This window comes from Panthera pardus, unplaced genomic scaffold (genome assembly GCF_024362965.1).
Source record: "Panthera pardus isolate Hobbes unplaced genomic scaffold, ASM2436296v1 HiC_scaffold_12, whole genome shotgun sequence".
In the NCBI taxonomy this organism is placed as follows: Eukaryota; Metazoa; Chordata; class Mammalia; order Carnivora; family Felidae; genus Panthera; species Panthera pardus.
Genome location: NW_026526677.1, coordinates 66,914,851 through 66,931,683, shown reverse-complemented (window position 1 = coordinate 66,931,683; position 16,833 = coordinate 66,914,851). Strand labels below are relative to the sequence as shown.

The window sequence follows — 16,833 nt, the reverse complement described above, 5'->3', positions numbered from 1 at the left end:
AGAGAGAAGATATCTGCCAGCAAAGGTACCCTACTCGGTGCCCTTAGCCCTTCTGGTTGCCATCCCAAGCCTCTGAGTTTGACCTTCATAGTTGAGAACAAGTATAAGGACTAAGCATACCATTTGCAAACATACCAATTCAACCATTAAATCAGGGAGTGCTATTTCTGGTTTATGGGATCACAGAATAATACCAGTCTGAAAATGTGTCATTAGTTTTCATCACAAAATTAATTTGAATTTACTTTATGAAATATGATTTATCCTAGGAAGAGATGAGGGGTATGGGTATTATGAAATCATATAAACAATAACAGCTGATTATTGCAACTTAGAAAAGGTCAAAAACAGCATCACTAATCATCTACCCTCAAAAATTACTACCTCTGAGCAATTTAGCATTATGTGCTGTATAGAAAATTGCTCATAGCCTTTGCCAGTACTAAATAATTCTGATAATTATGGGTTTGAATTTAAGAAGGTCTTTGAGCTAGAGTTCAAATCTGGATAGCAAGATTATACATATTTTATTGTTGACAAACCCAATCCAAGTTAGGTAGAACTACTGTTTATTCATTCATCCCTTCATTAATTTATTTGTTATTCAACTATTTTTTGAGTGACTGCTAGGGCTTGGCACTGTCCTAAGCATTAAGAATAAAATGGTCAACAAGACAAGGTTCCTGTTCTAAGGAACTTACATTTTTGTCTGTTGGGCAGAAAATAAATAAATATACAAAATATCACAAGTAATAAGTGCTATGAAAAGACTAAAGCAGAGTGATGTAGAATGAGTACTACGTGGCTACTTTAGATTGGGTGCTCAATGAAGGCTTCTCTAAGAAGATGGCACTTAAGATCTTAATGACAAAAAGGAGCTATCCAAGCAACTATGAGGCAAGACTTTCAAAGTTGAAGGAACACTAAGATCAAGTGTCCCAAGGCAGAGTTAAGCTAAGCACATACTTAAATAAATAAATAAATAAATAAATAAATAAATAAATAAATAAAATAGAATCAGTGTGGCTAGAGTGAAGGGGACAAGGTGGAGCCAGGGAAAAGATGAGAGCACAGGAAGAAATGGGAGCCAGGTAAGGCATGTAAGACAGGTAAGGGGTTTGGATTTTATTTTACAGGATATAAGAAGAGGTTGGAGGGCTTAAGCAAGGGGTGAGTGATAGCATCTGATCTAAATTTAAAAGTCAGCTACTCTGGCTTCTATGTAGAGAACATATTCTAAAGAACAGGAGTAGAACCAGTGAGCTAATATGTCCAGGTAGAAGTGGTGGTGACTTGGACTGGGTAGTAGTAGTGGAAATGTAGAGACAAGGGTAAGTTGGGATCTATTTTGGAGTTAGATTGATTCTACTGACGGATTGGAGTTAGAGGTGAGGAGAGAAAAGGAACAAGGAAAACTGAGTGGATAGTGGAGGCTTATTGTGTGAGGGGCAATGCCAGCCACTGGTGATAAAAAAGAGAACAGTAGAGACCAGAGTTCTTCATTCCTAGAGCTTGTGTTCTAGTGGGGAGAAATCTAATAGATAAGAAAACAAATGAATTAAGTTAGACATGTATCTTATTTGTTATTGAACTGTACAAATGCTGAAAATTGTTTCTTTTTAACAATGAATTTACTCACTGTGAGATTTAATATTTACAGTTTTAAGAATCTTTAAAGATCCTGACAATTTCCTCTTAAATATTTTATGCATCTTATAAACTGCCAAAATCACTTACCATCAGATAATGTATATTTGCTCTGTGTAAGTAGTAGTATATAGAACATCAACTGGTTCATAAGTTACTGCACACACCCCATGGGGGAACATCAAGGCACAGCTTTTATGTTCATGGTAAGTGAAGAGCAGTTCAAAACAAGGGGCAAGACTGCAAGCAGTTTGCCACATAATGTACTTGAATTCTTGCTTAGGGTTCAATTCTCCTCATTCCATCAATTAAGCTCCAAGAATTATAATAATCATAAGAATAGCAGGGCACCTGGGTGGCACAGTAAGTAAAGCATCTGACTTCTGGTCAGGTCATGATCTCATGGTGGGTGAGTTCGAGCCCCATGTCCAATTCTATGCTGACAGCTAAGAGACTGGAGCCTGCTTCAGATTCTGTGTCTCCCTCTCTCTCTCTGTGCCTCCCCTGCTCATTCTCTCTCTTTCTCTCTGTCTGTCTCTCTCTCTCTCTCTCAAAATAATAAATAAACATTAAAAATATTTTTTAAAAAGAATAGTAAACAAAAACTTGAAATTAAAACTTCAACCCTAAATTTTGGAAGACATAGTTAAGCTAGAACTAGTCTTGTATTTAAGAGATACAGACTGTTGTCCTTGTGATGTGATTTAGGGTTTCCTTGTCAGTCTCCTTCTCTCCACGCCCATGTCACGGGCCATCCATACCTTTCTCATTCACCACTGTGTCCTTAGTGCCTGCACAATACCTGGCCCTATGTAGCAGATGCTCGGTAAGTGTTGAATGAACGTGCATGTTTGTGCATATTATATTACATCTCTCAACTAATATTTGAGATTTTATCTTTGATTACTTGCTTTTTTTTATTTGTTTGTATCTTGCCCTCTTGCCAGAGTTCTTTTTTTAATGCAAATATGCTTGTGAATGATAGCTTGTTTCTTACAGTGATTATATTTCAGTTGATTATATTTATAGAGGAGAAACAAGAGGACATAAGACACAGCATTCTCATGGGACAAGGTCACTGGAAAGGATGAGGAAAAGTATGGATACTGGCAGCAAAGATGTCATTGACTAACTTCCCCGATTTTAAAATTCATTCATTTATTTATCAAACATATATTCACTGCCAGCTCTGTGCCAGGCACAATGCTAGATACTAAAGTTATAAAAATGAATTTAAGATAGAATTACTCTCCTCAAGTGACTCATGATTTATAGTTAGAGATAAAAGTTTAAATAAAACACTTCCTCCTTTTCCTTACCTCCCTCATCCAACCCATCAGCATGCTTAGTAGGTTTGAAATAGCCCTCTCATCTCTTCTCTTAGCTCTATCCTGATTGCCTCTGCTACTGGTTTAATCCAGGCCACCATAACTTTATCAGGATTATACAATAGCATCTTAAAACAATCCTTGCTTTATTCTACCCCAACTCCATCTCCAAAATATAATCAAGTCTCCATAATCTCCACACTGTACCTGGAGAAATTGTTCTAGAACACTATTCTAGCTAAGCACTACAACGGCTTTCATTGCCTTTAGGTTCAAGTCCAGTTCCTAAGCATGCTTTATGAGGCCTTCAAGACTCCATGTGTGCTCCTCAACTCACTAGCCACTAAGCTATTCCAGGAACACATCTCTCTCTATTCACCTGGCTAACTTCTATTTGGCCTTCAGGTCTCACCTACCTCAGTTGCTCCAAGAAGTTTTCCTTGGCCTCCCTACACCAGATAATGTTCTCTCATTATGTGCCCCTCCAGCATCCTCTGTTGCTGTTGCCATAGCACTTAACATACTGAAATTTAATAGCTTGTTTTTCTATATTCCCTCTTAAACCATAAAGCTGCTTCAGAATTGGCATTAGTCTTAGAATGGGTAAGGTTTTCAGACAAATGTAAAGTCTGAAGTTGCCTATTCAGGCAGATGGACAGTCCTGAACTATGAACTTGCATGATGTTTGAAGAAACTATTAATGATACAACAGACAGTGCTGAGTAGGTGAATAGAAACCAGACTGTAGAAAGACCTGTTTGTTATGTGAAGGTCTTTGGGCTTTATCCAAAAAGGCAGGTGGACTCAATTTATGTTTCACAGAGTTCCAGGAGTAGCACTACCCCTGGCCCACAGGAAGCCTTTATGTAAATTAGGAAAAAAAATACCCGCTTTAGCAGACCCAGACCAGCACCAGGGCACTCACTTGACTTGAACAAAGGGCTTCCCCTGGATTTCTCTCAGTACTAACTAGCTCAATCATATACAGTACCCTGACTCTGGATTCCTCAGAGACCTCTGAGAGGTAACAAATGAGGGCCTTTCATCAAGCTGCACTTGATACCTATCCCTTCCCAATGCAGAAGTTACAGAAACTGCTTTTGTTACATACAAAAAGCTTAAGTATACATTATATGGCTACTTAGTAAGATTTCATTTGAAGAAAGGGCCTCTTTGCTTTGATTTTCAAAATATTTGAAAATCTGTGGGGAATGGAGGGCAATTAAAGACTAATAAATAGAATAAAGCAATCAGGTGTGTTTTCAGTAACACCATTCTGTCAATAAACTGGAAGATGGATTATGGGAGCAAATCTGGAAAGAAGACTAGTTGATTTTTTCCCCCAGAATCTGGTGATTAACAATAAGGGCCAAATCTTAGATAGGATAACTGAAGATAAAGAGAAAAACCTTAAATAAACAAACAAAAAGTGACATATTGGATGTGTGGTTAAGACAGCAGAACTTCCCACTTTTGGTGATGGCATAATTTACCTTGATAGAGAATAAAAATGACATACAGAGTCGTTTGTTGGGAAAAGATGAGGATAATTTGTCATTCCTCTCCATTTGGACATGAACTCCAGACTTGCAAGTAGAGATAGATGCCAGGATGAGCTGACCTTGAACCTAGATTTATAGAAGCCAAGCCAAAAGAGAATTGTAGCATCACTGAACCCAACTGAAACGAGAGTGGGGGTGGGGGGTGGGAAATGACTTACTTAACTGGAAAGTGGCAGAATCAGGATTAGAATTCACATCTGATTTATAACTCAATATTCTTCCCAAAATACCATGTTTTTTGTAGTTCTCAACTTTTCACTGAAATTATCATCAATATCATTAAACCCCATCTAATTAGAATGAGATGTATAATTATGAAGTTCATATAAGTTGATTCATATCAACTTCTGGGATTGGAACAGGTTTGAGTAGAGGAAAACAGGAAATCAAATCTAACGTTTAAAAATATATTTCCTAATGTGTATACTTGCTTTAGGTTCTGTGGGGGGGGGGGGGGTACCAAGTCAATCTGTAGCTCTTTAATAAGAATCTATCATGTATTTACACTTTCAGCAATATGCGCAATGAGGATTTGAGTGATTAGGAAACATTTTATGAAGCTATGGATTATGAGCTTGTCCTTGAATGAGTTTGGTCTTGATTAGGTCTTCGCGAGGAAGAAAGTATCATGAAATAAAATGCAGAAGCAAGGAATGAGCTCCTTATGTTCTCAGAACAATGCCCATAAGAATTAGCTAGAATGGGATTGAAGAGGGGTCAGAGTTAGAATCCTTTCAATGATGTTCATTTGTTTGTAAGTGATAACTGTGTGCCAGACATTAGTAATGCAAAGATAAGTGGTTTTTATTTTATATGGGTTAAGTAACTTTGATTGATTGATGTTGAATTTCGAGGGAGAAGAAATGATGATAGAGATGCTTTAAAAAGTTGAAGCTGGGCTTGTGTGTCAGGATGAAGTGGAAGGGGACTACTTAACCTGGCAACTGGGAAAAACAGCTAGGAAGCTACTGTAGTGATCCAGATGGGAGGTACCAGGACCTCATTTCACGAAAATCGACGTGCACTTTTGTCTGTAGGCGGATTATTGGTCTGAGTGGTCTCCAGTCCTACGATCTTTTCCTTTTGAAATTCCCATTTCATGCCTCTTTTCCATGTTTGCTCACTAAGTTACCTGGCTCAAGATTTGTTGCTGGCCTCTCTGGTTTTCTGGGAAAGTGCCGAAAAAGACCAATCACTGATGTTGAAATAGCCAATTTCTTTTCCCATTGTGTAAAGCTCTGCTCTTTCCCAGATGACAGCTGCAGAGAATCCTGCAAACATTTTATATAAGGGAAATGAAGTGGCAAATAGAGAAAAACAGTACATTCACTGTAGGGGATGGCTTCTATGCATCATAAACCTGAGTTACTCTCACCCAGAATTAGAGACAAGAACAGAAAACCTATTTTTAAAATGTAGAATGAAGTGGCTATCACTTGGTCTTTGCTGGAGGAAAAGAGGGAAAGACCAATAGATATAAAATGAGGGCTGGAAAATGGCTTACATATTGCACAGACACACAGTGTGGCAGCTGAGGTCTCCTGGCCCAAATTCCCTCAGAAACTTCATTCCAGAGAACGAAAAGCTGCAACACTGAGGGGATTGGGTCCAGATTCAGCTCAGGACTTTTACCGCAGTCAATTTGGTCTATATAAAATTGAATATTCCTGTTCATTTTAGAATGAACTGCATATAAGCCAAGTGAGTAACCCCTCAAAACCTAGTACAGTGGTATTCAGAGTATGGTCCCAGGCCAGCATGGCCAGCATCACCTAGAACTTTGTTAGAAACCCAAATCCTCTCTCCTACTCCAGACCTATTGAATCACAGACTCAGGGTGGAGCCCAGAAATCTGTGGTTTAACAAGCTCTCCACATAACTAATGCATAACAAAGTTTAAGAACCATTGATCTAGATTTTGATTTTACTTGGCTTTTCTGCTTGCCAGTATGATCCTTGACCCCACTTATGGCCAGTCAATAGTTGGGATTCATTCTTAAACCAGTCCCAAAATTTTTTTTAACAAACCAGAAAAATGTGGACAATAGAGTGCATGACCTTTGAGATTATTTAGACATGACTTACTGTTACTATAAACCTGTTTGAGTTTCAATCTATGTTGTAAAATATATAAGCATATATATAAGCATAGTTCAGTGCTTTTATAAATACTGTATTTTTACAAATACAGTATACCCAGTTAAATTTGAGTATCAAATACTAGTAACTTTTAGTAAGTCTCAAACATGGTATAGAACATACTTACACTAAAAAAAAGTGTTTGTTTTTCTGAATAATATTATTGTTTTATCTCAAAGCCAAATTTAACGAGATCTTTTATACTCTTTATTTGCTAAATCTGCTAACCCTATTAATATGTTGCACTGGCAACTTGTGGAGGGACACTGGACCAGCCAAGTGAGCCAGGGATGACTTCCCAGAATATAAGATGAGCTTGAGTTAAGTATTGAAAAGAAAATAGGCGGGCACCTGGGGGACTCAGTCAGTTAAGTGTCTGACTCTTAGTTTTGGCTCAGGTCATGATTTCACAAGTTGGTCGTGAGATTGAGCCCTGTCTCAAGCGTTTTTAAGATTCGCTCTCCCTCTCTGTCTGCCCCTCCCCCACTTTCTCTCCCTCTCTCTCTCTCTCCCTCTCTCTCTCTGCCCCTCCCCCACTTTCCCTCTCTCTCTTTCTCTCTCTCTACCACCCCCTCTCAAAAAAGAAAAAAATAATAAAATAATAAAAACAAAAAGAAAATAGGGAACAGCTAAAAGAGATAATGCATGTTAAGCGCTGGTCACAAAGTCTGTCTATATTAGAAATTTTTGTTGGCAGGTAGTGCACATCCACCTGAACTAACTTAATTCAAAAGGGGAATGAATTTGAAAGACACATGAAGCATCTTCTCAGATTCCAGGATGAATTGGACAACAAAGCCCTGGGAAGGACATCCATGGACAGAAGTATCGTGGGGAAGCCCAGGAGGATCCCTCCAACTGTCTGAAGCCCTTGCTTCTGTCCATACATCTGCTTTATTCTCCATCTTCTTGCAGACAAGCTTTTGCCATTTCAGTCAACATGGGAGAAAATGCTGCCCAATGTTAAACTCTCAGGCTACTATTGTTTTCTATTCAGATAAAATCTGAATCTCATGGTTTCAGTTCCAAATTCCCCAAAAGAGGAACTGGCCAAACCTGACAAGTGATCCATGATCCAAGCTACATGAACTTAACACTTTTGCAACCATGTGGATATTTGTTGGAGAAAAACTACCAACAGATATTACCACATTGGCACATAGCTGATGCTTCTGAAACACTAATCCTTTTCCTTTCCTGGAAAACTATTAAAATAAACTGATTTTTATTTCTTTATTCTCAGTTATAATGGACTAATAGCACCTACTGAGGTCAATATAATAGGTTAATATTTTAACATTTATTTATTTTTGAGAGAGAGAGAGAGAGCATGAGAGGGAGGGCTGGAGAGAGGGGGGAGGGAAAGAGAGAGAGGGAGAGCAAGAGAGAGAGAGAGAGAAAGAGAGAGAGAATCTGAAGCAGGCTCCAGGCTTTCAACACAGAGCCCAACATGGGGCTCAAACCCACAAACCGTGAGATCATGACCTGTGCCAAAATCAAGAGTCAGTTGATTAACCAACTGAACCACCCAGACACCCCAATAGTTGAATTTTTAAGGTGAGAAATTTCATTAATTTTAGTTGATGGTGGATTTTTAGGATTTTCAGCAAGCACTCATGTGCACTTCATAAAAGGGTGCAGGAGGAGAGCAGACAGATACAACTAAGTAAATTCAGGAAAGGTCATAATGATTTGAAGCCATTCAGATCAGCCTGGGTGTGTGTGTGTGTGTGTGTGTGTGTGTGTGTGTGTGTGTGTGTGTGTGTGTATTTATTTTTCTTTTTGCTGGCATAAAGTTCCTGTCTTTTTTAAAGTAAAGTTTTGAGTATTATTTTGTTTTTAACCTACCTTTAATGATTCTAGGAATAAAAGAAAAATAAGACCTTTTTGTTGCCTTAACCTTCAGAGCTTTTCTGGTTTCCTTATAGTTTACATGAAATCTATGGAGTCGTCCCTTTTAAACAGATTCTGAGTTTAAGTGATCAATTGTCCTCTTTAGGTGCATATAGTATAGTTCCCTAGCTAGTGTTCTCCATTTGATAGTGTTTTATTATATTTCCTTCAACACATTAAACATTGATCAGGTTCCTTCATGGTGTGGCCCTTTGGTCTGTAATTAATTTATCTATTAGACCAAAAAAGGTAATAGTAAGTGGAGACACTAAAGAATAAGCCAAGTCAGTAATACCCCTTAAAAACCAATAGCTGGGGAACTGGGGTGGCTCAGCTGGTTAAGTTTACAACTCAATTTTGACTCAGGTCATGATCTCACGTTTCCTGAGTTCGAGCCCCAAGTCAGGCTCCTCAATGACAGTGCAGAACCTGCTTGGGATTCTTTCTCTCTCCCTCTCTCTCTCTCTCTTTCTCTTTCTCTCTCCCTGTCCCCCACCCCACCACCCCCACTCATGTGTGTGCACACTCTCTCTCCCTCAAAATACACTTAAAAAAAATAACTGCTGCAAAGTTAAGTTTCAGACTCTGTGACTTAAAACATACTTTTGAATCAAGTCTTGCGAGGGTCTGTGTATGACTGGGTATCATTAGATGTGTGGAGTGGAGCAAGGACAGAGAGGCACAAGGTGGTGGGAAATCTGCCAAGTGCTGATCTTTAGAAGCTTTCACCACAGTTTCCATAAAGATATAGGTTGTATCAAAACAACTATTTTCTTGGGGGCAGCTGAGGACTAAAATTAAAGGGGAATTACATTAAATTTCATAAAATAAGACTTACTGAAAACCGTTTGTTTCACATTTTTCATCCCCCCAAACCCCATTCATCTTATTTCTTCCTCCCTTTCTCGTAAAAATTTTCAAAAACATTTTCAGTATCTTGACTGTAGTTCTGTCCCTTCCTCTACCTTTTGTAGCTTCTTTCCTCCACTATAATCACTTCTTACGTTTCTTAGGCAAATCGCTTATCCCTTTTTTATGAGTATAATACCTTACTGTTTGTCAGGCGCCGTACTATTTCACAGTACTATTCATCTAAATCCATGTAGCAATCTTATTATCCCTGTTTCCAGATGAAGAAATTGAGCCTTTGAGATGTCATGTGACTTGCCCAAAGCCACATAGCTCCTAAGTTCTAGAGCTGGGACATGACCCAGGTGGATCAGAGTGTGGCAAGGCCCCCAAGCCCATTGCTCATAGATTCTCTGCTGTGATATATGTCCATTATAGAACTTGGGAAGAAACACAAAAGTAGAAATATGCTTTTTAAAACATCAGTAATCTTGGTGCACCTGGGTGGCTCAGTTGGTTAAGCATCTGACTTGATCAGGTCATGATCTCACAGTTCATGAGTTTGAGCCCTACATGGAGCCCTGCATCAGGCTTTGTGTCTGCAACACAGGAGCCAGCTTTGGATCCTCCCTCTCTCTCTCTGCCCCTCCCCCACTCACACTCTCTCTTTCAAAAACAAATAAATAAACATTAAAAAAAAATCTTTAATCTCTATCTACATCCACAAGGAACAAGAGCTAAAAAGTCATCTTTCCTTTCAGCATTTTTAAATGCATAATGAACAGGAATTTTTACTTTTAACACAAGCATTTGGTGATCATTGTTAAGGAAATGACATTCTAAAACAAATGTATAAAGTCACTAAGCTCATTTTACAACAGAACATCATTTTAATACCCATGAAAGAGTAAGTAACACATGTTATTTCAGTTGTATCCTTAAACTGGAACATAATTTGTCAGGTATTAGTTTGCTTTTCAGTGATCCTATGTCATATTCCAGAATACTTAATTGCTTAATGGAAATTTAGGTGTGATTCTGTTGACATGTTAATGATGAAATGTTCTGTTTATTTCTAAGACATTTTCTGCAAGGATATGCACCAGAATTCTAAAGAAAATGAGACAGGAAAAATATTAAAATTAGCCTTTCAATCTTGGACAGTTTCATTTCACGAAATGAATATTGTAGACTTATATTTGAAACAACAAGCGCTGAAAAAATGAAACCATCAACTCATTTACATGAGTAGAGTGGGGAGGAAATGTTGTCTAACACATACCAGAAATGTGATAAAAGCTGTACTTTTTATTTGGACAAAGCATTACTTGAATTTGAAGTTAATGATATATGTATGTTTCAAAATGAATACAAGTGGTGGCTTTACTCACAAAGGTTATCTACTAGTAGTAAAAGCAAATTAATTTTAAATAGCTATGACTCTTTAGCCAGATGCTATTTCAAATGATGGGGAAGAAGGGAAGTTGGGTGCCCTAGTTTTCCTTGATATTCATTCCTCTCTATTTTGAGAATTTGAATATATAAACTCTGCCCCTCACACACTTTTTGGGGTTTTTTTGTTTTTTGTTTTTTGTTTTTAATTTACAACAATAAATTCTGGGAACTTGGTATCAGCATAGGCTTCAGAAAAGGGGAAAACCAGGTTGGGAATGATGTCCCTGCCCTCAACAACACTGTGACCTTGTCAGTAAATTTCATTGTCTGTAAAATGAGAATCAATATTTCATAAGTGGTTGGGGTTAAGTACCAGTAAATAAATGAAGTGACTAGAATGATATGGCACATAGCAGGCCCTCTCTCTAAAAAATTTCCATATCCATCTTGTTCACCTTTCAGTAAGTCCTTGAGCACAGCATCTTTGACTCACTGATCAATAGCGGCAGCTCTCATGTGTACTGTATACTACAGGTCACACATACGCCCATGTGCATTGTCTGTCTGGTTACTCTACCCATTAACTCTGGGCACACTTACTTTCTTTTCATGGAGACTGAGGTTCAAAGAGATGAAGCGACTTGACCATGCTCACCCAGCTGGGACTCAAATCCAAGTGTTCTGAAGGCTACTCTGATGCTCTTTTCACTGCACTAAAGTTGCCTACTTCCTCCACATGTTCAGGAAAAAAAACATCTAATTTAGGCTATGATTTCCTCACCCCAGCAATTGACAATTAAGGATTCCACTATATACGAAAGGAAAAATTTAGTACAGTTTGAATAGATAGAGCATCCAGAATTTTTTTTAAATGCCAGCCCCTCCCTCCTATGGAAAGCAGTGTTTTAAGATACGATTAATATTCTGAGCATAGGATGATGGTAAACACTGTGTGTTTGCATTATCATGAGATGACAAAATTATCCACTCTCAAAGGACCAGCTGCTGTAGGGCGGCTGGCACCCATGTTGCCTACATTCTCAAAACTATTTTAATTGGTAATTTTCCTTTTTTCCTTTTTTTTTTTTTTTGGCAGAGAGGAAATGTATGTGCAAACCTATTAAAGCCATAGCATCTGTTATGATGAAATGACATGACTGAATCTTAATAAGTGCAATGTTACACCTCAGAATTTTGGGGTTAATCAGGGTTCTCATTGAGACAAGAGTCTCTATAACTCAGTTCCCCAAACACATATAGAAGAGTTATGGGAAAAAATGATAGAAAAATTCTTCCCATACTTTTTACATATTTTCACTACCGTGTTATAATTTTGAATTGATGTGCACAGTATACATGAAACTGTTCATCACATTAGGTGAATGTGATCCTGAGAGGAGAGAGCCCAACTTTTGAAATAGGAATACCTCAGATCATATCCAGTGTCTACCCAAATTGCTGACAGCTTTAGACAAAGAACTTGAGCCGCTTGGAACAATTCTCATTTCTATAATGTGGATGGTAAGTCTTATTCTACAAGTTTATGGAAAGGATCTAATAATTAAAATATTACAAATCAAAATTTTCAGTGCTACCAGTAACCATTTATTAGGTGCTGGTTACATACCATAGTCTGTGCTAAAGACTTACATGTACATTATCTCATTTAATCACCCCCAAAGTCTTTATTGTAGATATTACTAGTGTATTTATTTACAGATGTGAACATAGAAGCTGAGAGACTAATTATCAGTGTTTACAAACTTAGGGTATGGAAGGCCTAATAATTGAACTTTAGGCTTCTTATTTTATTGCTTTAACAACTATTTGCTAAGCAATAGATGTCCTGAGACATCAAGCACTGTGGGGAAGAAGGAAATGGGAATGGAAGGTTGGTAAGCAACCAATCGTGTTCGCTTTACCCTGGCTACCATGTAGAGAATGCATTAAAAATTGAGAAGAGAGGATCCAGGGAGAGTAGGTAGAAGGCCATACAAATAATCTTGGTGAGAGATGATGTTGACTTCAACCGGGATGGTAACAGTACAGATGAAGAAACCTGGATGCAATGCAGGTATACTTTGCAGGGAGACCTGAATGTGTGGTGGTTACAGGATAGGGAAGTCAAGCAAGGGCAGGCCCATATTTTTTACTCTTAGCAACATGGTAAAGTGAGATGGGAAATGCTAGAATGGATATTCAGAACAAAGGAAGGAAGTCTTTCTAGTCTCAAGCCTCCCACTTTTAACTATTGTTAACATTTAAACTAATTATCATAACTATAAAAGAGATTTGAAGTCCATGGGCATGTAAATATAAAACATTGGACAGCTTTATAGAAAAGTCAAATTATTCCTTCCCAAGAGAAAATGGCAAAAAGGAGAGTTTAGTGCAGAACTTACCATAATGCTTGGTTTTCAAAGTAAATACCTAAAGTAAAGATTATCTGAGATTTTCTTTGAATTTTGTGAAATTTGAACTTTAATATCTATAATACTGCTTTATAAACTAGAGGGGGAAAGAAAAAACACCGGAATATAATTTACCAGCAAGCTAACATTTTTGTTTTAGGTGATCGGGTCATGTATATATTTTCTTCTTTCTACATTGTTACATTTTACACATTTTCAGAAATGACTACATATTGCCTGTATAACTAGCAAATTAAAAGTTCAAGAAAAATTAATCTATAAGGTTACATTTGCTATGTCTGTATAGTCCATAGTAAGTTCTGAGAACCACGGCAATCATAACCCTCAGTTATGCAGTTAAAACCAATCAAAATAATTACATGACTGACAGAGGCCTTCAAATGTGCCCTTCTCACTGCACCATGTGCAATGCACTCCCTGTCCCAATGGACTGGAATCCCAGATGGGGTTTGACCAATAGTGCAGTCCATTCGGAAATGCCTGGAAGGCTGGGGAGTTCTTCATTTCATTTGAATTGTTTCTTCTGAATATAAAATTTTAAAATTGCTTAATTCACTCCCCCACTTCTTAAGGGTAGCTAACAATGACAATATGCTTTAAGAAATCCTCCTAGCCACCCCTAACTTTTGCCTCTTTCCCTTTCTTTCAGGGTCAATGATTGTATCTTGCGGGTGAACGAGGTCGATGTGTCAGAGGTTTCCCACAGTAAGGCCGTGGAAGCCCTCAAAGAAGCGGGCTCTATTGTCCGGCTGTATGTGCGTAGAAGACGCCCCATTCTGGAGACTGTCGTGGAAATCAAATTGTTCAAAGGACCTAAAGGTAATAAAAACATAAATGACTCACAATATGACACCATTTGACTAAAATTTATGCCATAATCCACCTATGATGTAGTCTCTTCTTTTATGTTCTGACATTCAGTGCTTACCTAGAGATTTGAAGTCCTGCAATAGTGGTTTTTACAGAAGGTCAAGGAAATCAATACGCTTAATATGAACTCAGAGAAAGAAAGGGCAGATTTATGTAGGAATGTCCTTATAAGCAATGGCCTTAAAAAGATAAACCATTTATATTTTTCTATAAATTTTTAATCTTATTGAATCATCATGATTTGGCTGGCATATAAATTTTTTCTAATTTTTAAGATATAAATGGTGACTCTTCATTTAGTAAAATAGTAATATGAATGGTAATGATTAAACTGGTCTATCCTGAAATAAGTTATTATATTTTTATAATACTGTTGTGATTTGTTTTGATTTATAATACTCTCATGTGTTATACCCAAAAAATACTACATAACATTTTATCTTTGAAATAGTCAAAGTAAGTTAAAATTTATTTTTTTAAAGGCTCCCAAATCTCCTGAGATAACTGTAGTTACCCTGGGGAATCACATAAACAGTGAGATGAATCATTATATTAATTTTTTTTAAGAACAGTCATTTGGGTTCTCTTCAGAATGATGACATTTAATATTAGCTTAACAGTATTTCAAATATTTTATAAAAATCCAATAATTGGCTTAACAGTATTTTAAATATTTTTAGAATATTATGACTGGATAGTTAGTATATTATTTGAGTAATTATTTCTATTTCCCTTAAAATCTACTTAATCTCTAATGTTAAATGGGATTAAAAAGGAAATAAGTAACGGCACTGGTGGGTGGTATTTAAGATCTCAAACCCAAGAATCAGACGGGACTGAGTGTAAAAGCCTGGTTCAGCCACTTACTAGCAGAGTGATATTGGTTGGAACAATCCCCTTATTATTAAATTGGGATCATAATGGTAGTATCGTTCCCACAGGGTTTATGAGAATTTAACATTTAACTAAACCTTGCTGGTGGAGTGTAGCCTGCAGAGTCAAAGTGTCTAGGTTAGAACCTACCAAAGCACCTCACTAGTTGTTTGACCTTAAGCAAATCACTTAACCTGAGCCTTAATTTTCTCATCTACAAAATGCAGATAGTAATAGTACTTGCCCGTAGAAATGTGAGGATTAGATGAACCATTTCATGTAAAATATTTAGAATAGTGGCTGGCCCACATTGACTGCCAAACAAATATTACCTATATAAATGCATGCTATTTGTAGTATGCTTTACTACAGATGGCCTCAGCCTTTGCTATAATTGCTTGATAATGTAATGAAAATAAAGATCACTCTTGGGCTAAATTCAAATGCGTTAAAATCATATAATTAAATCGGGGGGGGGGGGAAGTAAGGCATTTGCTTACCACAATGTCTGGTGGTATGTGTTAGGGTCAGGCGTAAGGCAGGGTAAAGATAAGAGTCAGAGGCTAAAAAATTTTAGGAGTCAAAAGCTTTATCGGGAACTAAGGTCTCAGGTGAGGTTCCGTGACTCAGGGAGAGAGAGAGAGAGAGAGAGGAGTCAGGGAAGTTGCTCCCAGGTGTGGTGGGGTGGGGTTTTTAAGCTGCAGTGGTTCCGGATTTAGGTCCAGATGGGCCTTTTTCCCATCAGGTCGTGCTGTCGCTTGGTGATTGGTTGACCTCCAATTCGTTCTGGCACACTACTAGGGGCTTTTCGTTGGGTTGAGCTGGCAAGATGGCCATCCCCTCTACTGTGGTTCCAAGGACATCCTAACAGTATGAAAGAAAAGACTTTGTAACCTACACATTTACTAACATCATATTTGCAAGGTGCTTTAAAGATAAATAATTTCAGCATTACACTATTTCTATTAAAAATATATACTATTTATGAGTAACAGGTAGGTATTTCTACAATTCAATTAACAGCAATTATTTAGCACAGCCCTAAAGCCAATACCGGTTTGAAGCACTCAGCAAAGTATTAGCATCCATTAACTGGCCTCCTGCTACCCCAGTCACTAGATGACCTCCAGCTGCTCAGCAGAGCAGTTCAAGGTTCTAGGGAATCCATGGCCAAAACTCTTAAATTTTATCAGGAACAGATTTTGGGGGTCTTTACCTTTGGTACTAGGAATCCCTCTGGCGGGCTTCCTCAGTCTGAATTGTTTTCTTCTGTGAGCCCGGAGTAGGGCAGGAATTGCCCTGGGACATAGAAAGGTGGAAATGGGGACAGGTGAGCATAATCCACCAAGAATACCCAGGCAATAACCCAAAGGTGAATGATAGGTTTCGTTTACTCAGACATGGAGAACCAGGAAACTATTAGAACTAACCTTACATCCCAGAAAGCAGACTTCTTTTTTTTTTTTTTTTTTTAATTTTTTTTATTTTTTTTTATTTTTTAATATATGAAATTTACTGTCAAATTGGTTTCCATACAACACCCAGTGCTCATCCCAAAAGGTGCCCTCCTCAATACCCATCACCCACCCTGCCCTCCCTCCCACCCCCCATCAACCCTCAGTTTGTTCTCAGTTTTTAACAGTCTCTAATGCTTTGGCTCTCTCCCACTCTAACCTCTTTTTTTTTTTTTTTTCCTTCCCCTCCCCCATGGGTTTCTGTTATGTTTCTCAGGATCCACATAAGAGTGAAACCATATGGTATCTGTCTTTCTCTGTATGGCTTATTTCACTTAGCATCACACTCTCCAGTTCCATCCATGTTGCTACAAAAGGCCATATTTCATTT

The 16,833-nt window shown here is 37.8% G+C and overlaps 1 protein-coding gene across 28 annotated transcripts in view; it reads left to right on the top strand.

Annotated features, from left to right (window-relative positions):
* DLG2 (discs large MAGUK scaffold protein 2) overlaps positions 1-16,833 on the top strand; it is a 2,072,859-nt gene that overhangs the window by 1,511,768 nt on the left and 544,258 nt on the right. For all 28 annotated transcript variants that reach the window (XM_019450186.2, XM_019450181.2, XM_019450179.2 and 25 more), the window contains one exon: positions 13,895-14,064. In XM_019450186.2, the coding sequence (XP_019305731.2) occupies positions 13,895-14,064 (170 nt within the window). The remainder of the gene's footprint in view (positions 1-13,894; positions 14,065-16,833) is intronic.